Source organism: Oncorhynchus tshawytscha, linkage group LG03 (genome assembly GCF_018296145.1).
Source record: "Oncorhynchus tshawytscha isolate Ot180627B linkage group LG03, Otsh_v2.0, whole genome shotgun sequence".
In the NCBI taxonomy this organism is placed as follows: domain Eukaryota; kingdom Metazoa; phylum Chordata; class Actinopteri; order Salmoniformes; family Salmonidae; genus Oncorhynchus; species Oncorhynchus tshawytscha.
In genome coordinates this window covers 72760168-72787221 of record NC_056431.1, presented here as the reverse complement: position 1 = coordinate 72787221, position 27054 = coordinate 72760168, and the positions used below count along the sequence as shown (strand labels likewise).

Sequence of the window (27054 nt, the reverse complement as noted above, 5' to 3'; positions counted from 1 at the left end):
CACTTACTAACCTCTCATCCTGTCAAGCCCTGCCCTGTCCTCCAGCCCTTTCCTCATGTCCTGCCATGTCCTGCCCTCATGTCCTGTCCTCCTGCCCTGTCCTCCAGTCATCCTATCCTGTCCTCCTGTCCTGCCGTGTCCTACCCTCATGTCCTGTCCTCCAGTCATCCTATCCTGTTCTCCTGTCCTGCCGTGTCCTACCCTCATGTCCTGTCCTTCCCTGCACTGCCCTCATGTCCTGTCCTCCTGTCCTGCCGTGTCCTGTCCTCCAGTCTTCCTATTCTGTCCTCCTGTCCTGCCGTGTCCTACCCTCATGTCCTGTCCTCCAGTCATCCTATCCTGTCCTCCTGTCCTGCCGTGTCCTGTCCTCCAGTCTTCCTATTCTGTCCTCCTGTCCTGCCGTGTCCTACCCTCATGTCCTGTCCTTCCCTGCACTGCCCTCATGTCCTGTCCTCCTGTCCTGCCGTGTCCTGTCCTCCAGTCTTCCTATTCTGTCCTCCTGTCCTGCCGTGTCCTACCCTCAAGTCCTTGCCTGCCCTGTCAATTCCACACCTCATGTCCGTCCCTGTCCTGACTGTCCTCTGCGTGGGCGGTCACCGTGGCCAGGAACTCCAGGAGGCGTTGCAGGGTGTCACTGTTGCATGGCGGCAGCAGATACACCAGTAGCTGGATGGTGCTCTCCTGGTCTGGATGGTCCAGTACTGCAGAGGAAGACAACCATCAACACAACTCCCTCTCATTCTCACAGGTACAGACACGTTTTACAATACAGACGGTATAGGAATCAGGTATACTCTCTTGGTGTATGAAGTGTATGCTTTCTTAATAACAAACTACTGTAGTGTACAGTGGCTTGCGAAAGTATTCACCCCCTTGGCATTTTTCCTATTTTGTTGCCTTACAACCTGGAATTACAATAGATTTTTGGGGGGGTTTATCATTTGATTTAAACATGCCTACCACTTTGAAGATGCACATTTTTTTTTATTGTGAAACAAATAAGACAAAAAAACGGAAAACTTGAGCGTGCATACTGTAACTATTCACCCCAACAAAGTCAATACTTTGTAGAGCCACCTTTTGCAGCAATTACAGCTGCAAGTCTCTTGGGGTACGTCTCTATAAGCTTGGCACATCTAACCACTGGGATTGTTGCTCATTCTTCAAGGAAAAACTGCTCCAGCTCCTTCAAGTTGGATGGGTTCCGCTGGTGTACAGCAATATTTAAGTCACCACCGATTCTCAACTGGATTGAGGTCTGGGCTTTGACCTGGCCATTCCAAGACATTGGAACGTTTCCCCTTAAACCACTCAAGTGTTGCTTTAGCAGTATGCTTAGGAACATTGTCCTGCTGGAAGGTGAACCTCCATCCCAATCTCAAATCTCAAAGAAATGCCCTGTATTTAGCACCATCCATCATTCCTTAAATTCTGACCAGTTTCCCAGTCCCTGCCATTGAAAAACATCCCCACAGCATGATGCTGCCACCACCATGCTTCACTGTGGGGATGAAGTTCTTGGGGTGATGAGAGGTGTTGGGTTTGACCCAGACTTGGTGTTTTGCTTGATGGCCAAAAAGCTCACTTTTAGTCTCATCTGACCAGAGTACCTTCTTCCATATGTTTGGGGAATCTCCCACATGCCTTTTGGCAAACACCAAACGTGTTTGCTTATTCTTTTCTTTAAGCAATGGCTTTTTTCTGGCCACTCTTCCGTAAAGCCCAGCTCTGTGGAGTATATGGCTTAAAGTGGTCCTATGGACAGATACTCCAATCTCTGCTGTGAAGCTTTGCAGATCCTTCAGGGTTATCTTTGGTCTCTTTATTGCCTCTCTGATTAACGCCCTCATTGCCTGGTCAGTGAGTTTTGGTGGGTGGCCCTCTCCCGGGAAGGTTCGTTGTGGTGCCATATTCTTTAAATTTTTTAATAATGGATTTAATGGTGCTCCATGGGATGTTCAAGTTTCAGATATTTAATAAAACAACAACCTTGATCTGTACTTCTCCATAATGTTGTCCTTGACCTGTTTGGAGAGCTCCTTGGTCTTCATATTGCCGCTTGCTTGGTGGTGCCCCTTGCTTAGTGGTGTTGCAGACTTTGAGGCCTTTCAGAACAGGTGTATATATACTGAGATCATGTGACACTTAGATTGCACACAGGTGGACCTTATTTAACCAATTATGTGACGTCTGAAGGTAATTGGTTGCACCAGATCTTATTTAGGGGCTTCATAGCAAAGGGGGTGAATACATATGCACAAACCACAATTTTTTTAAACAAGTTATTTTTTTTAATTTCACTTCACCTATTTGGACTATTTTGTGAATGTACATTACATGAAATCCAAATAAAAATCCCAGGTTGTAATGCAACTAAATAGGAAAAACGCCAAGGGGGATGAATACTTTTGCATGGCACTGTAGGCGTAACTAAACCCTTCACACATTGGGTTGATTAAGGCTATGAGTAGTGTGGTTAGATTGTGGTGAAGCAATTGAGTTATATAGTGTATGAAGTGTACATGAATGTGGGGTATGGGGTAAATGTGGGCTGTTCATGGTAGTGATGAAGGCTGTGTGAAGTGTGGTGGTGAGATTGTGTGTCATATTGTGGTATGAAGTTTAGATGTGAGCGTAAAGTATGGGTTTAGTAATGTGTTTGTGTGTGTGTGTGTGTGTGTGTGTGTGTGTGCGTGTGTTTGTACGTCTGTGTGTGGCCAGGCCAGGGTGTGTGTGTGTATGTCTGTGTGTGGCCAAGCCAGTGTGTGTGTGTGTGTGTGTGTGTGGCCAAGCCTGTGTGTCTGTGTTCCTCACACATGGTGTTGAGGAATGCGGTGTAGAGCTCTCTGGTCAGCAGGGGTTCAGGCATATCCCTCAGGAACTCCTTAAGCAGCGCGGCCACATCATGGACACTGTTAGCCTCATCCAGCTGGACCTCCATTCCCAGGTCACACTGCTCTCTGAGCTGGAAACAGCATACCAACATCCCACATTCCACAGTTTAACACTAGAGACATACTGGAGAAAACATCCCTCCCTCCACATTTTAACACTAGAATCATACTTGAGACAACAGCCATCCCTCCACATTTTAACACTAGAAACATACTTGAGACAACAGCCATCCCTCCACATTTTAACACTAGAAACATACTTGAGACAACAACCATCCCTCCACATTTTAACACTAGAATCATACTTGAGACAGCAGCCTACATTCCACAGTTTAACACTAGAAACATACTGGAGACAACATCCCTCCCTCCACAGTTTAACACTAGAAACATACTGGACTGGAGACAACATCCCACCCTCCACAGTTTAACACTAGAAACATACTGGACTGGAGACAACATCCCACCCTCCACAGTTTAACACTAGAAACATACTGGACTGGAGACAACATCCCACCCTCCACAGTTTAACACTAGAAACATACTGGACTGGAGACAACATCCCACCCTCCACAGTTTAACACTAGAAAACATACTGGAGACAACATCCCTCCCTCCACAGTTTAACACTAGAAACATACTGGACTGGAGACAACATCCCTCCCTCCACAGTTTAACACTAGAAACATACTGGACTGGAGACAACATCCCACCCTCCACAGTTTAACACTAGAAACACACTGGACTGGAGACAACATCCCTCCCTCCACAGTTTAACACTAGAAACATACTGGACTGGAGACAACATCCCACCCTCCACAGTTTAACACTAGAAACATACTGGACTGGAGACAACATCCCACCCTCCACAGTTTAACACTAGAAACATACTGGACTGGAGACAACATCCCACCCTCCACAGTTTAACACTAGAAACACACTGGACTGGAGACAACATCCCTCCCTCCACAGTTTAACACTAGAAACACACTGGACTGGAGACAACATCCCTCCCTCCACAGTTTAACACTAGAAACATACTGGACTGGAGACAACATCCCACCCTCCACAGTTTAACACTAGAAACATACTGGACTGGAGACAACATCCCTCCCTCCACAGTTTAACACTAGAAACATACTGGACTGGAGACAACATCCCACCCTCCACAGTTTAACACTAGAAACATACTGGAGACAACATCCCACCCTCCACAGTTTAACACTAGAAACATACTGGACTGGAGACAACATCCCACCCTCCACAGTTTAACACTAGAAACACACTGGACTGGAGACAACATCCCTCCCTCCACAGTTTAACACTAGAAACACACTGGACTGGAGACAACATCCCTCCCTCCACAGTTTAACACTAGAAAACACTGGAGACAACATCCCTCCCTCCACAGTTTAACACTAGAAACATACTGGACTGGAGACAACATCCCTCCCTCCACAGTTTAACACTAGAAACATACTGGACTGGAGACAACATCCCACCCTCCACAGTTTAACACTAGAAACATACTGGACTGGAGACAACATCCCACCCTCCACAGTTTAACACTAGAAACATACTGGACTGGAGACAACATCCCACCCTCCACAGTTTAACACTAGAAACATACTGGACTGGAGACAACATCCCACCCTCCACAGTTTAACACTAGAAACATACTGGACTGGAGACAACATCCCACCCTCCACAGTTTAACACTAGAAACATACTGACTGGAGACAACATCCCACCCTCCACAGTTTAACACTAGAAACATACTGGACTGGAGACAACATCCCTCCCTCCACAGTTTAACACTAGAAACATACTGGACTGGAGACAACATCCCACCCTCCACAGTTTAACACTAGAAACATACTGGAGACAACATCCCACCCTCCACAGTTTAACACTAGAAACACACTAGGAATTTCACAGTGTGTTTTGATGAGCACCTCATCGATGTGTTCATCAGCATTTTCCAGAGAAACCTCACCTGCCGCACTCTCTTCTTTGAGCTCCCTACACGGAAGATGCCAACTGTCTGTAGACCTAAATTACATGGAGAAATAAAGGGCAAATTTGATGTGACACCAACAGGGAAAATGAGTACATAAACTCCAGTCGCATTTAACAATCCTCTGCAAGTCATATCCTCCATTGACTTCAGTGAACGATTAACATGAAAGTCTGTGTTGTCTGCGCTCACTACAACTGTGAATCGGGCCCAATATGCGTGGCACTTTCTGAAGAATGATGGCAATTCCTTTGTGTGTACCATATTTCTCCAGATGCAGGCAGCACATCTCCACCACCCTGGGAACCTGTCTATAGATGGGGTTGAGGCTAAGCTTCTTGTCCCTCTGCTTCTTCCTGTTGCTGGGTGTCTCGGCTGGTAGGGACAGCTGCAGGGCTTCCAGCAGGCGAGACTGATTGTCATCCAGGTCAGTGATGCAATCCACAGACACTCCTCCCTGCCAGATACACATAGTTGAGTGAGTACGGTACAGTACAGCCATATGGAGAGGTGATGGATAGCATATGGCGACGAGCGCATGGCATGGCATGATGGATTATATACAGTGTACTCGGAAAGTGTTCAGACCCCTTCACTTTTCCCACATTTTGATACGTTACAGCCTTATTCTAAAATGTATTCAATCTATAAACAATAACCCATAATGACAAAGCAAAAACAGGTTTTTTGAAATTTTTGCAAATATATAAAAATAAAAAACTTAAATATTACATTTACATAAATAGTCAGACCTTTTACTCAGTACTTTGTTGAAGCACCTTTGGCAGCGATTACAGCCTCGAGTCTTCTTTGATATGACGCTACAAGCTTGGAACACCTGTATTTGGGGAGTTAATCCCATTCTTCTCTGCAGATCCTCTCAAGCTCTGTCTGGTTGGATGGGGACACAGCTATTTTCAGGTCTCTCCAGGGATGTTCGATCGGGGTTTAAGTCCGGGCTCAGGCTGGGCCACTCAAGGACATTCAGAGACTTGTCCCGAAGCCACTCCTGCTTTGTCTTGCCTGTGTGCTTAGGGTCATTGTCCTGTTGGAAGGTGAACCTTCACCCCAATCTGAGGTCCTGAGAGCTCTGGAGCAGGTTTTCATCAAGGCCTGATTGGTGGAGTGCTGCAAAGATGGTTGTCCTTCTGGAAGGTTCTCCCATCTCCCATCTCCACAGAGGAACTCTGGAGCTCTGTCAGAGTGACCATTGGGTTCTTGGTCACCTCCCTGACCTTCTCCCCTGATTGCTCAGTTTAGCCAGGCGGCAAGCTCAAGGAAGAGTCTTGGTGGTTCCAACTTGCTTCCATAGAAGAATGATGGAGGCCACTGTGTTCTTCTTTCTTCTTCAATGCTGCAGAAATGTCTTGGTACCCTTCCCCTGATCTGTGCCTCGACACAATCCTGTCTTGGAGCTCTACGGACAATTCCTTCCACCACATGGCTTGGTTTTTGCTCTGACATGCACTGTCAACTGTGGGACCTTATATAGACAGGTGTGTGCCTTTCCAAATCATGTCCAATCAGTTGAATTTACCACAGGTGGACTCCAATCAAGTTGTAGAAACATCTCAAGGATGATAAATGGAAGCAGGATGCACCTGAGCTCAATTTCGAGTTTGATACCAAAGAGTCTGAATAATTATGTAAATAGATTTCTTAAAATACTGTTTTCGCTTTGTCATTATGGGGTATTGTGTGTAGATTGATGAAGAAAATGTTTTATTTAATCAATTTTAGAAAAAGGCTGTAACATAACAAAATGTGGAAAAAGGGAAGGGGTCTGAATACTTTCCAAACGTACTGTAAGTGGATGGCATACATTGAAGTGAAGTGGGAGCCCGGCCAATGGTATTTCTACCTCTGCCCATCAAGTTATATGGGGCGGCAGGGTAGCCTAGTGGTTAGAGCTTTGGACTAGTAACCGGAAGTTCAAATCCCCGAGCTGACAAGGTACAAATCTGTCCTTCTGCCCCTGAACAAGCAGTTAACCTACTGTCCCTAGGCCGTCATTGAAGATAAGAGTTTGTATTTAACTAGGCAAGTCAGTTAAGAAAAGGTCAAATAAAATTATATGAACAAGTTGCTTTGTATATAACAGAATACATTCAGACTCATACCATAGGTTTGTTAGAACAGCCCCCACAGGTAAAAACCTACCCTTCTGCGGGTGTGTGTTGCTGCTTCAGGTGTGCTGGGTGATGGTGACTCAGTGGCCGTCTCAGAGGTGGAGCTGAGAGACGAGTTGCTGCTGGACAGCTCCTTGTCTTTGGTGCTCTTCCGTGAGGTGAGGTGTAGCAGGGAGGACACCAGGTCACTGGGGTCACGGTGCTCCTCGCGCTGGGGCTCCTGACGCTGCTTGTGGGTGCGATCGTTAGAGATCACCTGCGACAGAAGTATGCCGAAGGCCTGGGGCATTGCCTCTATGATGCGAGGGGAAAGGGGAGGACCCGGAGTTAATATTCATAAATTCAGCATTCAATTAAATTCAATGGTAAATCCCAAGACTTGCTTCAAAGTATGTGGGCTAGGGTTGGGGGTGGGCTAGGGTTGTCCATGCCTGAGGTTAGGCTGGGATGACCGAGGTTAGGCTGGGATGACCGAGGTTAGGCTGGGATGACCGAGGTTAGGCTGGGATGACCGAGGTTAGGCTGGGATGACCGAGGTTAGGCTGGGATGACCGAGGTTAGGCTGGGATGACCGAGGTTAGGCTGGGATGACCGAGGTTAGGCTGAGATGACCGAGGTTAGGCTGGGATGCCCGAGGTTAGGCTGGGATGACCGAGGTCATTAGGCTGGGATGACCGAGGTTAGGCTGGGATGACCGGGTTAGGCTGGGATGACCGAGGTTAGGCTGGGATGACAGAGGTTAAGCTGGGATGACCGAGGTTAGGCTGGGATGACCGAGGATAGGCTGGGATGACCGAGGTTAGGCTGGGATGACCGAGGTTAGGCTGGGATGACCGAGGTTAGGCTGGGATGCCCGAGGTTAGGCTGGGATGACCGAGGTCATTAGGCTGGGATGACCGAGGTTAGGCTGGGATGACCGAAGTTAGGCTGGGATGACCGAGGTTAGGCTGGGATGACAGAGGTTAAGCTGGGATGACCGAGGTTAGGCTGGGATGACCGAGGATAGGCTGGGATGCCCGAGGTTAGGCTGGGATGACAGAGGTTAGGCTGGGATGACCGAGGATAGGCTGGGATACCGAGGATAGGCTGGGATGACCGAGGATAGGCTGGGATGACCGAGGATAGGCTGGGATGACCGAGGTTAGGCTGGGATGACCGAGGTTAGGCTGGGATGACCGAGGTTAGGCTGGGATGACCGAGGTTAGGCTGGGATGACCGAGGTTAGGCTGAGATGACCGAGGTTAAGCTGGGATGACCGAGGTTAGGCTGGGATGACCGAGGTTAGGCTGGGATGACCGAGGTTAGGCTGGGATGACAGAGGTTAGGGCTGGGATGACCGAGGTTAGGCTGGGATGACCGAGGTAGGCTAGGCTGGGATGACCGAGGTTAGGCTGGGATGACCGAGGTTAGGCTGGGATGACCGAGGTTAGGCTGGGATGACAGAGGTTAAACTGGGATGACCGAGGTTAGGCTGGGATGACCGAGGATAGGCTGGGATGACCGAGGTTAGGCTGGGATGACAGAGGTTAGGCTGGGATGACCGAGGTTAGGCTGGGATGCCCGAGGTTAGGCTGATGACCGAGGTCATTAGGCTGGGATGACCGAGGTTAGGCTGGGATGACCGGGTTAGGCTGGGATGACCGAGGTTAGGCTGGGATGACAGAGGTTAAGCTGGGATGACCGAGGTTAGGCTGGGATGACCGAGGATAGGCTGGGATGCCCGAGGTTAGGCTGGGATGACCGAGGATAGGCTGGGATGACCGAGGATAGGCTGGGATGACCGAGGATAGGCTGGGATGACCGAGGATAGGCTGGGATGACCGAGGTTAGGCTGGGATGACCGAGGTTAGGCTGGGATGACCGAGGTTAGGCTGGGATGACCGAGGTTAGGCTGAGATGACCGAGGTTAGGCTGGGATGACCGAGGTTAGGCTGGGATGACCGAGGTTAGGCTGGGATGACCGAGGTTAGGCTGGGATGACCGAGGTTAGGCTGGGATGACAGAGGTTAAGCTGGGATGACCGAGGTTAGGCTGGGATGACCGAGGATAGGCTGGGATGACCGAGGTTAGGCTGGGATGACCGAGGATAGGTTGGGATGACCGAGGATAGGCTGGGATGACCGAGGTTAGGCTGGGATGACCGAGGTTAGGCTGGGATGACCGAGGTTAGGCTGGGATGACCGAGGTTAGGCTGGGATGACCGAGGTTAGGCTGGGATGACCGAGGTCATTAGGCTGGGATGACAGAGGTTAGGCTGGGATGACCGGTTAGGCTGGGATGACCGAGGTTAGGCTGGGATGACCGAGGTTAGGCTGGAATGACCGAGGTTAGGCTGGAATGACCGAGGGTAGGCTGGAATGACCAAGGATAGGCTGGGATGACCGAGGATAGGCTGGGATGACCGAGGATAGGCTGGGATGACCGAGGATAGGCTGGGATGACCGAGGTTAGGCTGGGATGACCGAGGTTAGGCTGGGATGACCGAGGTTAGGCTGGAATGACCGAGGATAGGCTGGGATGACCGAGGATAGGCTGGGATGACCGAGGATAGGCTGGGATGACCGAGGATATGCTGGGATGACCGAGGATAGGCTGGGATGACCAAGGTTAGGCTGGGATGACCGAGGTTAGGCTGGGATGACCGAGGATAGGCTGGGATGACCGAGGATAGGCTGGGATGACCGAGGATAGGCTGGGATGACTGAGGTTAGGCTAGGATGACCATGCCACTTCTCAAGATTGTTTTTGTTCTTTCCTTGACCGCCCAGGCGACAGAGAGAACTCACATTCATGTGAACATTGTAGCAGAAGGCTGGGCAGCAGTTGGCAGTGCTGATCAGTGGAGGCTGCTGAGGGGAGGACGGCTCATAATAATGGCCGGAACGGAGCAAATGGAACGGCATCAAACACTTGGAATCCAGGGAAACCATATGTTTGATGTATTTGATACCATTCCACTGATTGAGCCCGTTCTCCCCAATTAAGGTGCCACCCAACCTCCTGTGGTGCAGTTGTTGAAGCAGCCCTGGCTCTTTCAGGAGGAGGCTCCTACTGTATATTTTCCTCTCAGAGCTCGGTGGGTTGAAACAGCTGAGAATGCTTGCTCTAGTGAGCTCCACATAGCTCCAGTGAAACGGATCAAAGTGTCAACGGATGGCCCGGCCAGTGTGTGAGATAACGGAACCCAGCTGGACATGAACAAAGGTCTAGAGGACTCGGTGTCTGTCCCACAGCCTCCAACTAAAAAGAGCCATGTTTATCTACACTGAAAGATCAACATCAATATTATCACTGACTACATGCAAGACACTTTTCTCAAATATGCTGTAGTGATGGAGAGAATTTGAGAATCCCCCAATATTGTCATTGTATGGTATGGCGAGGTGAAATATCTCACCTTTTATATATACTTTCCGAGGCAGTGGAGCCTGCTGAGAGGAGAAGGGCTCATAATAATGGCTGGAACGGCGCAAATGGAATGGCATCAAACACATGCAAACCCGCTCCCACCATTACCATGAGCCCGTCCTCCCCAATTAAGGTGCCACCAACCTCCTGTGTTCTGAGGGTATTTTGAGTCTAGGGCTGCACCATTGACATGTGTAATATCCATATCACATGCAATATTTTGAAATGCCACTCAGCAGTGTGTAATGTCCGTTTGTATAGTTTACTCGTTTGTTGTCTCTCTCCTCTAGCGGCTGCTTCCCACACACACCAAGCCCTGCCCCCTGTCACTCAAGCAGTACGCTTCCTCTGCTGTTAGATCCAATATACGTTTGCATGCTGTTCTGTTAGGTCAAATGCAGTCAACACATTGTTCCAAACAAGAACGATGGTGCTCTCCATTTTGTTTCTTAATATAAATCATTGTATTTCTATGATTCCAACAGGTCACCAAAGTGTTTTGATCTATATCGCAAGTCAAATTGCAAAAGCAGTATTTGGCTAACAAAAGAAAATCGCAACGAAATGTTTTTCCCATTTTGTGCAGCCCTACTTGAGACATATTACTACATAAAATAAACATAGCAAACTCATGTGACTAATTAATGGAACTACCTTTGTCTTTACTCATCTCTTTGGCCAGTGAATCCAACTTCCTCCTGAGGGACTTCTTACGCTTTTGACCATCTAAGAAAAAAAACAAAAAACACTTCCACAATATTGCATTACCATACACAAATGTTTTCATCACTCATCACAATCACTCAAAAATATACTTAAACAGACAACCCAAGCATAAATCATAATATTTAAAATGTGGAATATGAATCCTAATCCTAGTTTTCAATAGCACTGTTAAAGTCACATGTGACAATCCACACAAAAACATGGCCGGATATACTGTGTCTTGTCTTTTCTAACTCAATCCATATGTAGAAAGGGTGGTTCTAATGTCTGCTACTATTTCAGATTACATTTCATGTGTTTTTCCTACAGTTGACTGTTTACTTTTCATGCTAGTGTTTTCTAAAGATTGAATGCTGTAGTTATTGCGAGTGACTGTTGATGGCAGTGCATGTCTATAGGGTGCCTGTCCCATGTTAACCTAAAATAGTTAAGGCAGGAGCACACGAGGAAATGTAATCCAAGACAGAGCCTGGCTGACCAGAAACAGACCATGAGGTGAAGATAGACAACCTCACACCACGACAAGACAGTTGAAATAAAAAACTCATACAGCTACATAACAATAATTTACTATCTTCTATACAAACAGTCATTAAATACATAGTTAAAACAGGGTTTTACAAATTCCTATCCATGCAAACGCTAAATACACAGGACATCCTATGTAAAATACACAGAATAAACTAGAAATTATTTATTACATTCAGTTTTGGTGTCAGTATCTGTTGTGTAACATTCAGACTTGTTGTGACAAGAATGTTTTCCAAGTAGCTTTGCTCGTTAAATGGAGAGATCAGGAGATAGTGGATGTTAGATGGCCTCCAAGCCTGAATAGTAGAGTACCTTTGGGGATGGTGATCTGGCAGCCCAGGTTGTATTCCTGGAGCAGCCTGCTGAAGGCCACTTCTTGCAGGCGGACCCTCTCCAGCTCTGAGAGGCTCTGGAGGGGCACAGGCTTCAGACGAACGCTCCGCCCTGACATGCTGTTCCACGTGAAGGCACCCTGTGGTGAGGAGACAGGACACACACACGTCAGAGAGGAAACAAGGGATACACACACATACACACATCAGATACATCTAGCAGTACTGTTACTGGTCATGCATTTGTAAAGCAACAGATATTTCTGCCTGACCTGACAGTTGAGAAACTGGAGCACATCAATCATTTGACAATTCCCATGATTAATTCCCAGTTGGTTTTAGCCTAATATGTGTTCAGATCTAGTTTGGTTTCTATTGTACAACAAATTATTTAAGGAACATACAAATTCTTATTTCTTTCAACTCTGTAAGTAAGTATGAAGCAGAGTTCATGTGAATAATCTCCCTGACAACGGATCTCAATGACGACGAATCTCCCTGACGATGGATCTCCCTGACGACGGATCTCCCTGACGACGGATCTCCCTGACGACGGATCTCCCTGACGACAGATGGTTATTTTGCCCACTAAAGGAAGAGAATGTAAAAACTGGGTCATGCCAACCACTCTAAAAGGAAACAGACTCATGTACTTTCCGCAAACTGAACAAACCTTTAAAAGCGAGACACAAGAGCAAAACTAGAATTTAAAACACATTATCTCTCGACCTCCTAAATGAGAAGTGTGTAGGCCTAACAGGCCTAACAGTATAAAGAGCCTGTTCTGTTAAGTGAAACCCATTTACTCGGCCATTACCAAATATGTCTCTCTCCCGTCATCTCCCCTGGTCTATAATGAGGTCACAGTCCATGGTTTCAAAAGGCCATCAATAAAAGCCTAGTTGTTGTAATTTCCTCTCTGACTGGAGAACATGGTGAATAACACAGCTGGATGGGCTGAAACTCCCACTGTGTGAGAGAGCTTGCCAGAGCACCATCCATGCTTAGGAATGTCAGACATTGAGCCCTGTGTTTCAAGCCTCATTACAGCCTCTCCCAGCTCTGGTTGGAGAGGTAAGTGCTGCTGACATACTGTAGGCCAACTCTCTCTGTCTAATGTTGAGATGGTGTTAAGTGTATATTCATTATCATCTGACAGTATCCAAGAACTGTGACATGGAGAGAGTTCAATACTCATCCAGCCACCACCATGCGTGGAGAACATTCCACACAATACAATTTGACTAACATTTCAGGCTTGAGAAAACACACTGATTTACTTGTATAATGCAAATTCAAGACGAACAAAACAACAGTTAATGATCTATGATGAAAAGGACTCTGCTGAGTTAGTTAATAGGATGAACCCCTGTTGTGATCTACCAGACTAGGAAACCAGGAGTCCTCACTCGCTGCTGAAAACCCTGACCTCGGAGCATCTCTCTAATAAATCAACCCAGCAGATTAGACTTCCTTTGATCTCATATGAGCCATGCTCCGAATCGACTTACGGGCTCATTATCAGGCTTTGCCTACACTACTGTACAGTAGCTTACTCTCTCCTGTTGGGAGAGAAATGTCTTTACTTCACAAAGTCTAAGTACTTTAACTGAGTTAATATCACGCACCTGATACTGAACCATGGACATACATGTACATCTAACCGCTCTGCTCAGGCATGCTCTACCTCTATGGCATTGGACATACATGTACATCTAACCGCTCTGCTCAGGCATGCTCCACCTCTATGGCATTGGACATACATGTACATCTAACCGCTCTGCTCAGGCATGCTCCACCTCTATGGCATTGGACATACATGTACATCTAACCGCTCTGCTCAGGCATGCTCCACCTCTATGGCATTGGACATACATGTACATCTAACCGCTCTGCTCAGGCATGCTCCACCTCTATGGCATTGGACATACATGTACATCTAACCGCTCTGCTCAGGCATGCTCCACCTCTATGGCATTGGACATACATGTACATCTAACCGCTCTGCTCAGGCATGCTCCACCTCTATGGCATTGGACATACATGTACATCTAACCGCTCTGCTCAGGCATGCTCCACCTCTATGGCATTGGACATACATGTACATCTAACCGCTCTGCTCAGGCATGCTCCACCTCTATGGCATTGGCTAACACCTCAACTGCAATCAGAGGTTCTGGGGATGGAGAGTAGAACTATAACAGAATAGAAAAGAACAACTTGTTTTTTTCTGTTGAGGAAACCAACAAACATAGACACTAGGCGTACTTGGGAGATCTAACGGAGATCTAAGGGAGATCTAACAGAGGTCTAACAGAGATCTAAGGGAGATCTAACAGAGATCTAAGGGAGATCTAACAGAGATCTAAGGGAGATCTAACAGAGATCTAAGGGAGATCTAAGGGAGATCTAACCGATTTAAGGGAGATCTAATGGAGATCTAAGGGAGATCTAACAGAGATCGAACGGAGATCTAACAGAGATCTAGGGGAGATCGAACTGACATCTAAGGGAGATCTAGGGGAGATCTAATGGAGATCTAACGGAGATCTAAGGGAGATCTAACAGAGATCTAACGGATATCTAATGGGGATCTAAGGGAGATCTAACAGAGATCGAACGGAGATCTAACAGAGATCTAAGGGAGATCTAAGGGAGATCTAAGGGAGATCGAACGGAGATCTAACAGAGATCTAAGGGAGATCTAACAGAGATCTAAGGGAGATCTAACAGAGATCTAAGGGAGATCTAACGGAGATCTAAGGGAGATCTAAGGGAGCTCTAACGGACATCTAAGGGAGATCTAACAGAACTAAAGGAGATCTAATGGACATCTAAGGGAGATCTATCCATTATACTGTATCAATCATGTTTCACAGCCTTGACGGCCTCCTGACATTACAGTTTTTACCTCAGCTCATTGTGAGGGTTCCTCCCCTGGTAGGGTGTTGAATCATTGAGTCATTTTCCCCAGTCCAACCCTCCATCGGCTACACAAGGGACTGATACTGTGTAGTACTTCCTTCCCTAATCAACAAACAAAAGATTGTTGCGATTCTCTCCATGTTCTGTCCACTGGAGCCAAGATCTCTGCTGTAGCCAGAGAATGTGTTTAATCTCCCTTCTCTGCGTGCCAACCCATAAAGGCCAAAAACACACACACACACGTTTGGTGTTAATTATCCACAGCTGGGAGGCATCAACACCCAGTAATACATCACAGCACGTTATCACACGTTTCCACAATGTGGGATTGAACACAGAGTAAATGGGATAATAAGTCTGCCCAAACAATCCGGTTCAACAACATTACATCTTATTGTGTGGATACACGTGATATATTGTGAAAATTGTCGTCGGTTTTTCTGATATGAGAAAGTGGTCGAGAGGAAGGAAAATAAGATACATTCTATTCTTCTTCTTCTTCTATTATTTTTACAAATCAAACTCAGAGGTAAAGCTCAAATCCCTGCTAGTTAATTGGCTTCCGAGTGGCGCAGCGGTTTAGGGGAGGGTTTGGCCCGGGGTAGGCCATCATTGTATAATAAGAATTTGTTCTTAACTGACTTGCATGATAAAAATAATAATACATAATAAATAATGGTTGAGGCTTGAGCAGGTGTCAGTCCGGGGTTGGGATACAGTCAGAAAGTCAAATAAAGCCGTCAATACAACCCTTTCCAAGATTTAATACGTCTGGTAGGTAACTTAGCAACCACGTAATGGTTTACTTTCCCCCTTGCAGTTTTACATATATTTACATAACAGGCTGTAGCATCTGTCCACATAATTACAGGGTATTTGTTTACAACCCACTCTGATTAAGATGAAAAGATAAGTGGGTTATGTACTGTATACATGGCAAGCAGTGGAGGCTGCTGAGGGGAGGATGGCTCAAAATAATGTCTGGAACGGAGTAAATGGAATGGCATCAAGCACATGGTGTATTTGAAACCATTTGTTACGGCTGTCGTCTGAATGAGACCAAGGTGCAGCGTTGTAGGTGTACATTTTGAATTTATTAAATGAACACCAAAAAAACAAGAAAGATAAACGACACGTAAAGTATAGTAGCGCTAAACCAGCAACTAACAAAAACAAGATCCCACAACAGAAAGTGGAAAAAGGGCTGCCTAAGTATGATCCCCAATCAGAGACAACGATAGACAGCTGCCTCTGATTGGGAACCATACTCGACCAAAAACAAAGAAATAGACAACATAGAACCCATCAAACCCATCAAACTGAAAACCCATCAAACTGAGAATCCATCAAACTGAGAACCCATCAAACTGAGAACCCATCAAACAGAACCCATCAAACTGAAAACCCATCAAACTGAGAACCCATCAAACTGAGAACCCATCAAACAGAACCCATCAAACTGAAAACCCATCAAACTGAGAACCCATCAAACAGAACCCATCAAACTGAAATCCCATCAAACTGAGAATCCATCAAACTGAGAACCCATCAAACAGAACCCATCAAACTGAGAACCCATCAAACAGAACCCATCAAACTGAGAATCCATCAAACTGAAAACCCATCAAACCTAGAACCCATCAAACTGGGAACCCATCAAACTGAGGGAACATCAATCTGAGAACCCATCAAACTGAGAATCCATCAAACTGAGAACCCATCAAACTGAGAACCCATAAAACTGATGGAACATCAAACTGAGGAAAGATCAAACTGAGATCCCATCAAACAGAGAACTCATCAAACAGAGGGAACATCAACCTGATAACCCATCAAACTGAGAACCCATCAAACTGAAAACCCATCAAACTGAGAACCCATAAAACTGATGGAACATCAAACTGAGGAAACATCAAACTGAGAACCCATCAAACAGAGGGAACATCTAGATGTGTGTGCGTTATGATAGACTCATTTGTATATTACCCCATATCCTATTCATATCAGCTTTAACGACAGCTCTCATCTGCTCAATCTGTTCCGATGTTCCTATGAGATCTCACTACATCAGACGAGGCTGTGGGAGGAGTTATAGGATGTAATGGCTGGAATGGAATTAATGGAATAGTATCAAACACATCAAACATATGGAAACCACGTGTTTGACTCCGCTCCATTCATTCCATTCCAGCCATTACAATGAGCCCTTCCTCCTATAGCTCCTCCCACCAGACTCCTCTGCAGTACATCCCATGGTTCACCATCCTATTCAGAGACAGTCCAGAAGGGCATGGTCCCACCATCCTACTCAGAGACAGTCTAGAAGGGCATGGTACCACCATCCTACTCAGAGACAGTCCAGAAGGCCATGGTCCCACCATCCTACTCAGAGACAGTCCAGAAGGGCATGGTCCCACCATCCTACTCAGAGACAGTCCAGAAGGGCATGGTCCCACCATCCTACTCAGAGACAGTCCAGAAGGGCATGGTCCCACCATCCTACTCAGAGACAGTCCAGAAGGGCATGGTCCCACCATCCTACTCAGAGACAGTCTAGAAGGGCATGGTACCACCATCCTACTCAGAGACAGTCTAGAAGGGCATGGTACCACCATACTACTCAGAGACAGTCCAGAAGGGCATGGTCCCACCGTCTTACTCAGAGACAGTCCAGAAGGGCATGGTACCACCCTCCTACTCAGAGACAGTCTAGAAGGGCATGGTACCACCATCCTACTCAGAGACAGTCCAGAAGGGCATTTGTCCCACCATCCTACTCAGAGACAGTCCAGAAGGGCTTCGTCCCACCGTCCTACTCAGAGACAGTCTAGAAGGGCATGGTCCTCACATTGACAACTACAGACATGTGGACTAGACTCTCACATTACCCCACCACTCATAAAGCATCTCTCGTTGAACTGTTTAGTGTAACAGCAGTCTTGGATAAGGTTATTAAGGGAGGGTATACTTACTGGAAACTTTCTACATTTAACAGGGTCACTAGATGTCTTGTGATAGATTACATAAAATCCTTGAAAGATACCAGCATTTTGTTAGTTTACTGGTAAACTTAGAAAGTTTCCAGTAATATCCCCTCCCTTTGCAACCTTATCCAAGACTGCTGTACTTCAGATTATGACAGGTGTCTGTAATTATCTCTGGCCCTCTGTTGGGCCTTATCACATTTAAGATATATGAAATCATTAAATAAATTATAAAAAAATAAGATGACAATGCTGTAAAACATTCTCCTAAATATAAATCATCAACTAAGTGATTACCATTTGTGTTTAATATGAGGGTTTCAGCATTTAATATCCTATATATATATATATATATATATATATATATATTTTTTTACAATGTCAATACGATAGCTGTCAATGTCTTGTGGTCAAACTGGTGGCAGTTATGAAGAAAGTCAATAGTTGGACAAGTTGCAGAGGTAATTGAAAATAATGGCATTGTTGATTAGATGCTTTTCATTAATTAAGCTATTTTCTCTTGAACCATATGGTTTATCTACTAGAACCTAATGTACAATATGGACACATTTATAAACAATGAATACTATACCGTATATGAATACATTTGAAATAAAAAAATTAAAAAGTTATTCAAGCATAAATGACCAAAGTTATGACAGCTTGCCATAGAATTTTTGTTAATTAACAAAATTACTGAAGATTCCGGTAACTTTGGTAAATTAGCGGTAGCTTAGCAACCCTAGTCTTGGTAATGAAATGTTTACTTTGACTGTGTGTGTGTGTGTGTGTGTGGCAACAACACCTTGGATGAAAGCTACCAGCATACGGTGGCTGAGATAGGAGAGCAAGCAGAGGGATGATGATCCGTATAAAATCAGTAAGCATAGGAGAGAATTCCACTAGAGTGGTCAACTCTAATGTCTAATACAATTTATCCGAAGGTTATGATTGTATGTGTGAGTAGGATGGTACCTAATCATATCACAGTGGGGAAAAAAGAGCATTCTATGAAATGGATCAGTCACTTTTCCCTGAACAGCTTGAAAGACATCATGTAAACATGTCACTCTGACTGTGCATTCTTTCACATTAAAAGGAGAAACCTGGTTTTGAAAAGATTGAATGTGTCATTAAAGGGGAATGTTGTTAGTCATGCTAACCCTGAGTTCAATCTCATCTTAAACATGATATGTGAAAACATTACGCAACTCAGTGGTGTTTTCTGTCCAATTACAGGTGAGAGGTGCTGCCCTGCTCACTAAACCCCACCTCAGACGATGAAAGAACATTAACAGAGGTAACATACAGTACTGTACAGTATATAGCCACATGGTATGCAACACATAGCCATAAACCGCCACGTGTGTGAGTAGGGATGCTTATTCCTGTTACTAACAGTTCTGATAGTTAATAACATAAAATAGAATGGATTTCCATTCAGTTTCATGAAATAGTACTTAAATTCATCATGTACTGTAATACTGTAGCATCCTATATGAAAGAGTTGCCACAATGTGCATGTCCTTCAGTGGTCCGTCCCCAATGCAATTAAAAAAAGAGAAAGTGTTAGCCATCACTCAGTGAGGTACAATGAGTAGACATGAGCAAGGGAAACACAAAGTAGTGAGACTGACAGCTCAGAATACAGCCATTAAGGACACTTGAGATAGGTATGTTGGGTGATGAATATTCCTCCCTGCTCAGGAAACCATTGAATGGAACATTTAACTAGTCCTGTTCTCCACAAAGACTTCAAACCGCGGCTTGACTCATTTTAGAAACAAATCCCGAAAACAATACCAAAACCTCTACAAGTCCAACACTAATATAATTAACTAACAAAGTGGAAGAGAAACGGCCACCGTCCCAATCTGAACTAAACATGATTCTGCATGCTGATCAATATTTATGACTGCACCTCAATGAGGTTATTTTCGGGTTGGTTGACTGTTCATTGACTTTCTGATGTCTGGGAAGTTCACAACCTGCACACACAGCAACCATTTATCTAGATTGAGGGGAAACACAACCTCGATTTGTTATTTCCAATCTGATGACAAGATGATAGATAGGGCATAGTAATGACAGCTTCTGTGGCACCAAAGATAACTAAAGGAAACTAGATTCTTGGCATATTCAAAACAATACCATAGGATTTTTTTATAGACATTGTGAACAAAAACAGGCTTCAATGATTACTATTATTGAGCTTTCACTAATATAGTGTTTTTAGAATAATGGTGTAAAACAGTTTATCATACTTCATATAGTACTTCCTGCTTTTAAGCAAATAGTATTCAGCTACAAGGAGACTCCACAATAATGTGTTATCCTTCATACTACATGAAGCACAAGGTCAGATGCACATATTTTCAAGGATAATTCATTTAAAAAACATTACTAAAAAGTGACCATGTAAGTTGCAGTATGATTTTCCTCCTACAGTTTCTACATGTATCACTGAGGTCCAATAAGATTCATAAGAAATATGGTGTTTAGCTCAATGGGCTAACAGGGTCTTGTTCATGTATTTGTTTCGTTTTTACATTTGAGTCATTTTGCAGACGTTCTTATCCAGAGCGATTTACAGCAGCAATAAGGGTTAAGTGCCTTGCTCAAGGGCAAATTGACAGATTTTTCACCAAGTCGGCTCAGGGATTCGACCCAGTGACCTTTGGCTTAACTGCTAGGGTACCTACAGCCAAAGTCATATTGATAACTCTGGTTCGAAACCAGGTCAGTAACATCTGCAAACAGAAAAATCTAAAGCTTGGCACAGCTCCAGACTTCACTGAAAGCACTATAACAGGGATCATCAACTACACTGAACAAAAATATAAACACAACATGTGTTTGTCCCATGTTTTATGAGCTGAAATAAAAGATCCCAGAAATGTTCCATACGCACAAAAAGCTTATTTCTCTCAAATTTGGCACACAAATTTGTTTCCATCCCTGTTAGTGAGCATTTCTCCTTTGCCAAGATAATCCATCCACCTGACAGGTGTGGCATATTAAGAAGCTGATTAAACAGCATGATCCTTACACAGGCACACTTTGTGCTGGGGACAAGGCCACTCTTAAATTTGTAGTTTTGTTACACAACACAATGCAACAGATGTCTCAAGTTTTGAGGGAGCATGCAATTGGCATGCTGACTGCAGGCATGTCCACCAGAGCTGTTGCAGAGAAAGTAATGTTCATTTCTCTACCATAAGCCGCCTCCAACATCGCTTTAGAGAATTTGGCAGTACGGCCAACCGGCCTCACAACCGCAGACCACGTTTAGCCACGCCAGCCCAGGACTGACACACCCGGCTTTGTCACCTGCGGGATCGTCTGAGACCAGCCACCCAGACAGCTGATTAAACTGAGGAGTATTTATGTCCGTAATAAAGCCATTTTGTAGGAAAAAACTCATTCTGATTTGCTGGGCCTGGCTCCCCAGTGGGTGGCCCAATGCCCTCCCAGGCCCACCCATGGCTGCACCCCTACCCAGTCATGTGAAATCCATAGATTAGGCCCTAAATAATTTATTTAAATTGACTGATATCCTTATATGAACTGTAAATCAGTAAAATAGTTTAAATTGTTGCATGTGGCGCTTATATTTTTGTTCATTATAGATTCAGTAACGGGACGATTTGTTTCTTGAGCGGATGGTCAGGGAGCCGGAACATAATTACAAATATTTTGTAGATAGAAAACTGACCGCAAGAAGCCCAAACAGATATAATATTTGACTAAAACATAATAATTTCAAACCTTGCTTACATTTGTATACTATTGCATATACACTATAAATACAAAATTATGTGGACACCCCTTCAAATTAGTGGATTCAGCTATTTTAGCCACACCCGTTGCTGACAGTTGCATAAAATCGAGCACATAGCCATGCAATCTCCAGAGACAAACATTGTCAGTACAAAGAGCTCAGTGACTTTCAACGTGGCACCATCATAGGATGCCACCTTTCTGCTATGCGGACAATAAACAGCTGTACATTTCGATGAAACATGGTGAAACCACAAAATTGCCCTCCCTAGAAGCCTGTGTTTCAGACATAAGGAAGTGGATGGCGGCAAATGTTTTACTTTTAAACTCGGACAAAACAGAGATGCTTGTTTTAGGTCCTAAGAAACAATGAGATCTTCTGTTGGATTTGACAATTAATCCTGATGGTTGTACAGTCATCTCAAATACAACTGTGAAGGACCCTGGCGTTACTCTGGACCCTGATCTCTCTTTTGACGAATATATCAAGACTGTTTCAAGGACAGCTTTTTTCCATCTAGGTAACATTGCAAAAATCAGAAATGTTCTGTCCAAAAATGATGCAGAAAAGTTAATCCATGCTTTTGTCACTTCTAGATTAGACTATTGCAATGCTCTACTTTGCAGCTACCCGGATAAAGCACTAAATAAGCCTCAGTTAGTGTTAAACATGGCTGCTAGAATCTTGACTAGAACCCAAAAATGTGATCATATTACTCTAGTGCTAGCCTCTCTACACTGGCTTCCTGTTAAGGCTAGGGCTGATTTCAAGGTTTTACTGCTAACCTACAAAGCATTACATGGGCTTGCTCCTACCTATCTCTCCGATTTGGTCCTGCCGTACATACCTACACGTACACTACAGTCACAAGACGCAGGCCTCCTTTACTGTCCCTAGAATTTCTAAGCAAACAGCTGGAGGCAGGGCTTTCTCCTATAGAGCTCTCTTTTTATGGAATGGTCTGCCTACCCATGTGAGAGACCTCGACCTTTAAGTCTTTATTGAAGACTCATCTCTTCAGTAGGTCCTATGATTGAGTGTAGTCTGGCCCAGGGGTGTGAAGGTGAACGGAAAGGCACTGAAGCGCCGAACCACCCTTGCTGTCTATGCCTGTCCGGTTCCCATCTCTCCACCGGGATTCTCTGCCTCTAACCCTATTACAGGGGCTGAGTCACTGGCTTACTGGTGCTCTTCCATGCCATCCCTAGGAGGGGTTTGGCGCCCCCCTCAGGTTCGTGCCGTGGGGGGAGATCTTCGTGGGCTATACTCGGCCTTGTCTCAGGGTAGTAAGTCGGTGGTTGAAGATATCCCTCTAGTGGTGTGGGGGCTGTGCTTTGGCAAAATCACCCAGATGGGGAACCCTGCACTAAAGTATAGTTACACTGTTTTAGGGGGTGGCGACACAATCTCAGATATGTTATATTTTCTAAAAACCAAAACAAACCGTATCACAATTCTAGAGATTCAACTTAGCTTCGCCTTCAGACATACTCCAAGAGATGGCTGATAATGTCTGAACTGATCATAAATGCTTTCAGTAGAAAAGCAAGTTCTTCTGTCAGGATGTTGTCAGTCAGTCAGCCCCATAATATTTACTAAGAATTCATGCTGGTTCTGACGTCATCATAACCCACAGTCCTTGTACCACCCCTGGTCCTAAGTAACACTTGATTTAATATGAGACCCATTGGCAGAACTCCCTCTCATTTATGTCAGTGAATTACATTCTAAAACCATCTTTGAAAAAAAGAGAAATTAGCTGTAAACTTAAGCAATTAACAGAGTTGCTTAACAAGTTCCCGCAATGAAGCATTAGTGCAAGGTGACTTGAGCATTAATCCCAGCAGTGATGTAGAACATGCTTTGTGCAGCAATACAGACGGTAAGGAGGACTCACTCTCCCATTGTGGAATTCAGTTTTCCCAGTTATAGCCTCAGGTAGGTTCCTTATAGGCCAGGTATGGGGTCATACAGTTCATAGACCACTGATGGCCTGAACTCACCTAGATCACTGTCTGTAGACTATCACACCCTGACAATTACAGTTTGTGAAGCTACCCACTGGGCACACACTGGTGGAATCAACGTTGTTTCGACATTTCAATGAAATTAATTTGAACCAACGTGGAATAGACGTTGAATTGAAGTCTGTGCCCAGTGGGTATGCTTATTGGTTCTTAGCCCAACGCACCGCTGATATCACATGATAAGAGGTCATGTACGATTGCTTACTGAAATTCCCACATGACTGACTCAGCGATCCACCTAATAAGTATGGGGAACTCCTCGTGGACAAGACAAAAGGGAAGCCACCTGCTCTTCAGCGTTCCTGTTGCCTACCTGTCACTGTTAATTACTGGGCAGCAATGTACTGTATATGAGACGTCACTGTAAAGCCAAACGGTCACATGTGCATGTAGCCATTCCATTAAAGACTGGGACACCAACAAAAACAAACCACGGAGAAACGGCGTCCCATTACATTTTAATTGTGATGATTTCTAGGCTATAACACAATGCACGGCATTACATGTGAGGAGCATTTATTTATTTTTAACATAATTTGAAGTTATATGTCATACAAAAGTCTGAAGAGAAGCAGACATGAGGCATTTCCAATTACAACTAATATCTCCAAAATGATGTTATCGTTGACACTTTATCGAACCAACATTTTTAATACAAAATGTAGGAAATTCTCAATATCTTTTTTTAATCGTTGACACTTTATCGAACCCCCTTTTTTAATACAAAATGTAGGAAATTCTCTATATCTTGGTTAAACATACGCAAATGTTGGTTTGTTCAAAAAGTCTACACAGCTGACGCGGTACAGAAGAGCACGGGACAATACTTACAAAGTACGAGATGCGCCTGTTGAAGGGTAGGAGGTCCCCCATGATCCGAATACCTACACAGCCCGCGACACAGAGCGTTTGTGGAGTTACATTTTAATTTACATCAAGTTTGCTGAAATGTAAGTCGCTACGTCAATGACTGCAAATAGATAACATGTAAGATGTTGCTATATTTGCCCTCAGTTTTACTACATTTTCTCGTTTAATAACTCTCATTTGCGCTTCCCCTTGTCTGGTGAAGCTTAGGTCCTTGAAGAACGAAACGCAAGGAAGCCTGACGATAGACGGGGCGGGGAAGTTTGATGCGCTCTCTCTCCATTGGAAAGTTCAACAACTCAGTTATTAATGACGTGATGACAAACACTGTCACAATCCTAAGAAAGATTCCGCCATTTGTGTTTTAACGCATATTAAACATGCCATCCTTCACACAATACATATTTTCCAATCCAAAATGTACCGACTTGTCTCACTGTGATAAAATATATTCTAGACTAGAGGTCATACCTCAACATCATTCAATATTGTATTTACGTTCCACTATCAATGTGCTGTCCGCGAAATCTATTTGCGTGAATAATTTACAAAGCAGACCATTTGGTTGAGGAAGTTGATGGGAGGAATGTCTCTGTGTCGTAATAAAACTGTTTATATAGTATGAAGTGTCCAGACCAGATGTAATGCATCAGGACATGCAGATAAATGTAAAGACCTTTGTGATGTAGTAATTATATGGGTAGCCTACTTAAATTACGTGCTATGCAAACGACAGTGCTATGACCCTGCTAAACATGCATTACACTATATAATATGTTGTAGTTGTATTAACCTGCTTCTCACGCTTGAAAATATATTAAATCCAAATGAGATCCAGTCTACATGGTTACAACATGGTCCCATTAGCCTACTGTCCACAAAGGGTAAACAAATGTCTCTATTGCCTGAGAATGTGGATTGACTCTCCCTTATGGAGAAGAGAAATGGACATGTTTGTTATTACTGTGACATGCTGACATCTTCAGCAGCTTTGCCCATCTAAATAGGAACAACTCCTGTTCGAACAAAACAAACAAACTGCAGGTAGAGGCCAAAAACCGTGACCACTCTGTTTTTGCACAACAAATCTAAGTTATAACCCTCAACTTTCGACCACATTCTTGGGATTAGCCTGAGGATCGAGTTTCAAGACATGAGGACACAGTACTTGTGCAAGGATGAACAAAAACGTAAGTGTTTTTCATTGAATATCAGCTTGTTTGACTCGGTTTGTATTTTACATTGTTTTTCTATAACATTTATTATCATATTTATAAATTGTGACATTTTTATGATGCAAACATACAATGTTTTCTGTAATTAGAATTAACAATTTTTCAAGCCAATAACTATTTTTGGCTCAGGGGTTCAATATGATTAGAAGAAACTATAATCTGACTAGGAACATAGTTGTAAAGCCTATAAATGTGGAAAATTGGACTTTTAATGAGACTTTTAATCAGACTCATGGGATAGCTTTTCTCTGCAAGATAATGGCTCAGTAACGTTTGATCCAAAATATATCTGATGAAATGGGGTTACAATTTTAAAAAGCTCTTGAGATTTGCATTGCAATCCTCTGTTTTCTCAGTATAGTGTGGAGCAAAGGAGGCTGCTGAAGGGAGGACAGTTCATAAGAATGTCTGGAATGTAAGACAATGGAACGGCATGTATTTAATATCATTACACTTATCCCGCTCCAGCCATTACCACAAGCCCATCCTTCACAATTAAGGTGCCACCAATTCCCTGTGGTGTGGGGGAATACCAAGATGCCTAGCCCACCAGAAACAGCCATGCATTGCGTAACATTCAGAGCAGGTTGTGCTTTGCTAACATACTGATACCATCGCAAAGCCTAACTAATTTGATTATTTGAAACCATCCAAACAGCTGGATCGTCATCTTGACTACTTTCTTATGTCATTCTCGGTGACAACAAAAGTTTTTAAAAAAGTGTTAATAGGGGACAGAATGCGGTCGGACCGTCAAATAATTGGCATATCCACTACCGTTCAAAAGTTTGGGTCACTTAGAAAAGTCCTTGTTTTTGAAAGAAAACATTATTTTTTGTCCCATAAAATAACATCAAATTGATCAGATATACAGTGTAGACATTATTAATGTTGTAAATGTATATTGTAGCTCGAGACGGCTGATTTGTAATGGAATATCTACATCAGGCATACAGAGGCCCATTATCAGCAACCATCAATCCTGTGTTCCGATGTACGTTGTGTTAGCTAATCCAAGTTTATCATTTTAAAAGGCTAGTTGATAATTAGAAAACCCTTTTGCAATTATGTTAGCACAGCTGCAAACTGTTGTCCTGATTAAAGAAGCAATACAACTGGCCTTCTTTAGACTAGTTGAGTATCAGGAGCATCAGCATTTGTGGGTTCGATTACAGGCTTAAAATGGCCAGAAACAAAT

At 44.2% G+C, this 27054-nt stretch overlaps 1 protein-coding gene and 1 long non-coding RNA gene across 7 annotated transcripts in view; one reads left to right on the top strand and one right to left on the bottom strand.

The window, feature by feature from the left end:
* LOC112243006 (rho GTPase-activating protein 6) overlaps positions 1-27054 on the bottom strand; it is a 75561-nt gene that overhangs the window by 14320 nt on the left and 34187 nt on the right. For 2 of the 6 annotated variants that reach the window (XR_002952555.2, XM_024410853.2), the window contains exons 2-8: positions 12018-12177; positions 11103-11174; positions 7072-7334; positions 5173-5368; positions 4891-4946; positions 2815-2965; positions 553-701 (exon numbers count right to left, since the gene is read on the bottom strand). Coding sequence is in view for 5 of the 6 variants with exons in the window: in XM_024410853.2 (XP_024266621.1) it covers positions 553-701; positions 2815-2965; positions 4891-4946; positions 5173-5368; positions 7072-7334; positions 11103-11174; positions 12018-12177 (1047 nt within the window). In the remaining variant the exon portion in view is untranslated. Of the gene's footprint in view, positions 1-552; positions 702-2814; positions 2966-4890; positions 4947-5172; positions 5369-7071; positions 7335-11102; positions 11175-12017; positions 12178-12441; positions 12626-14948; positions 15241-24585; positions 24862-27054 lie in introns of those variants that run through there. The other 4 variants (XM_024410879.2, XM_042319980.1, XM_024410866.2 and 1 more) reach the window with 4 other exon arrangements.
* LOC121846220 lies at positions 651-11751 on the top strand. Its single transcript, XR_006083137.1, has 3 exons — positions 651-748; positions 5186-5338; positions 9809-11751. It is a non-coding gene; the product is annotated as an uncharacterized LOC121846220 (long non-coding RNA).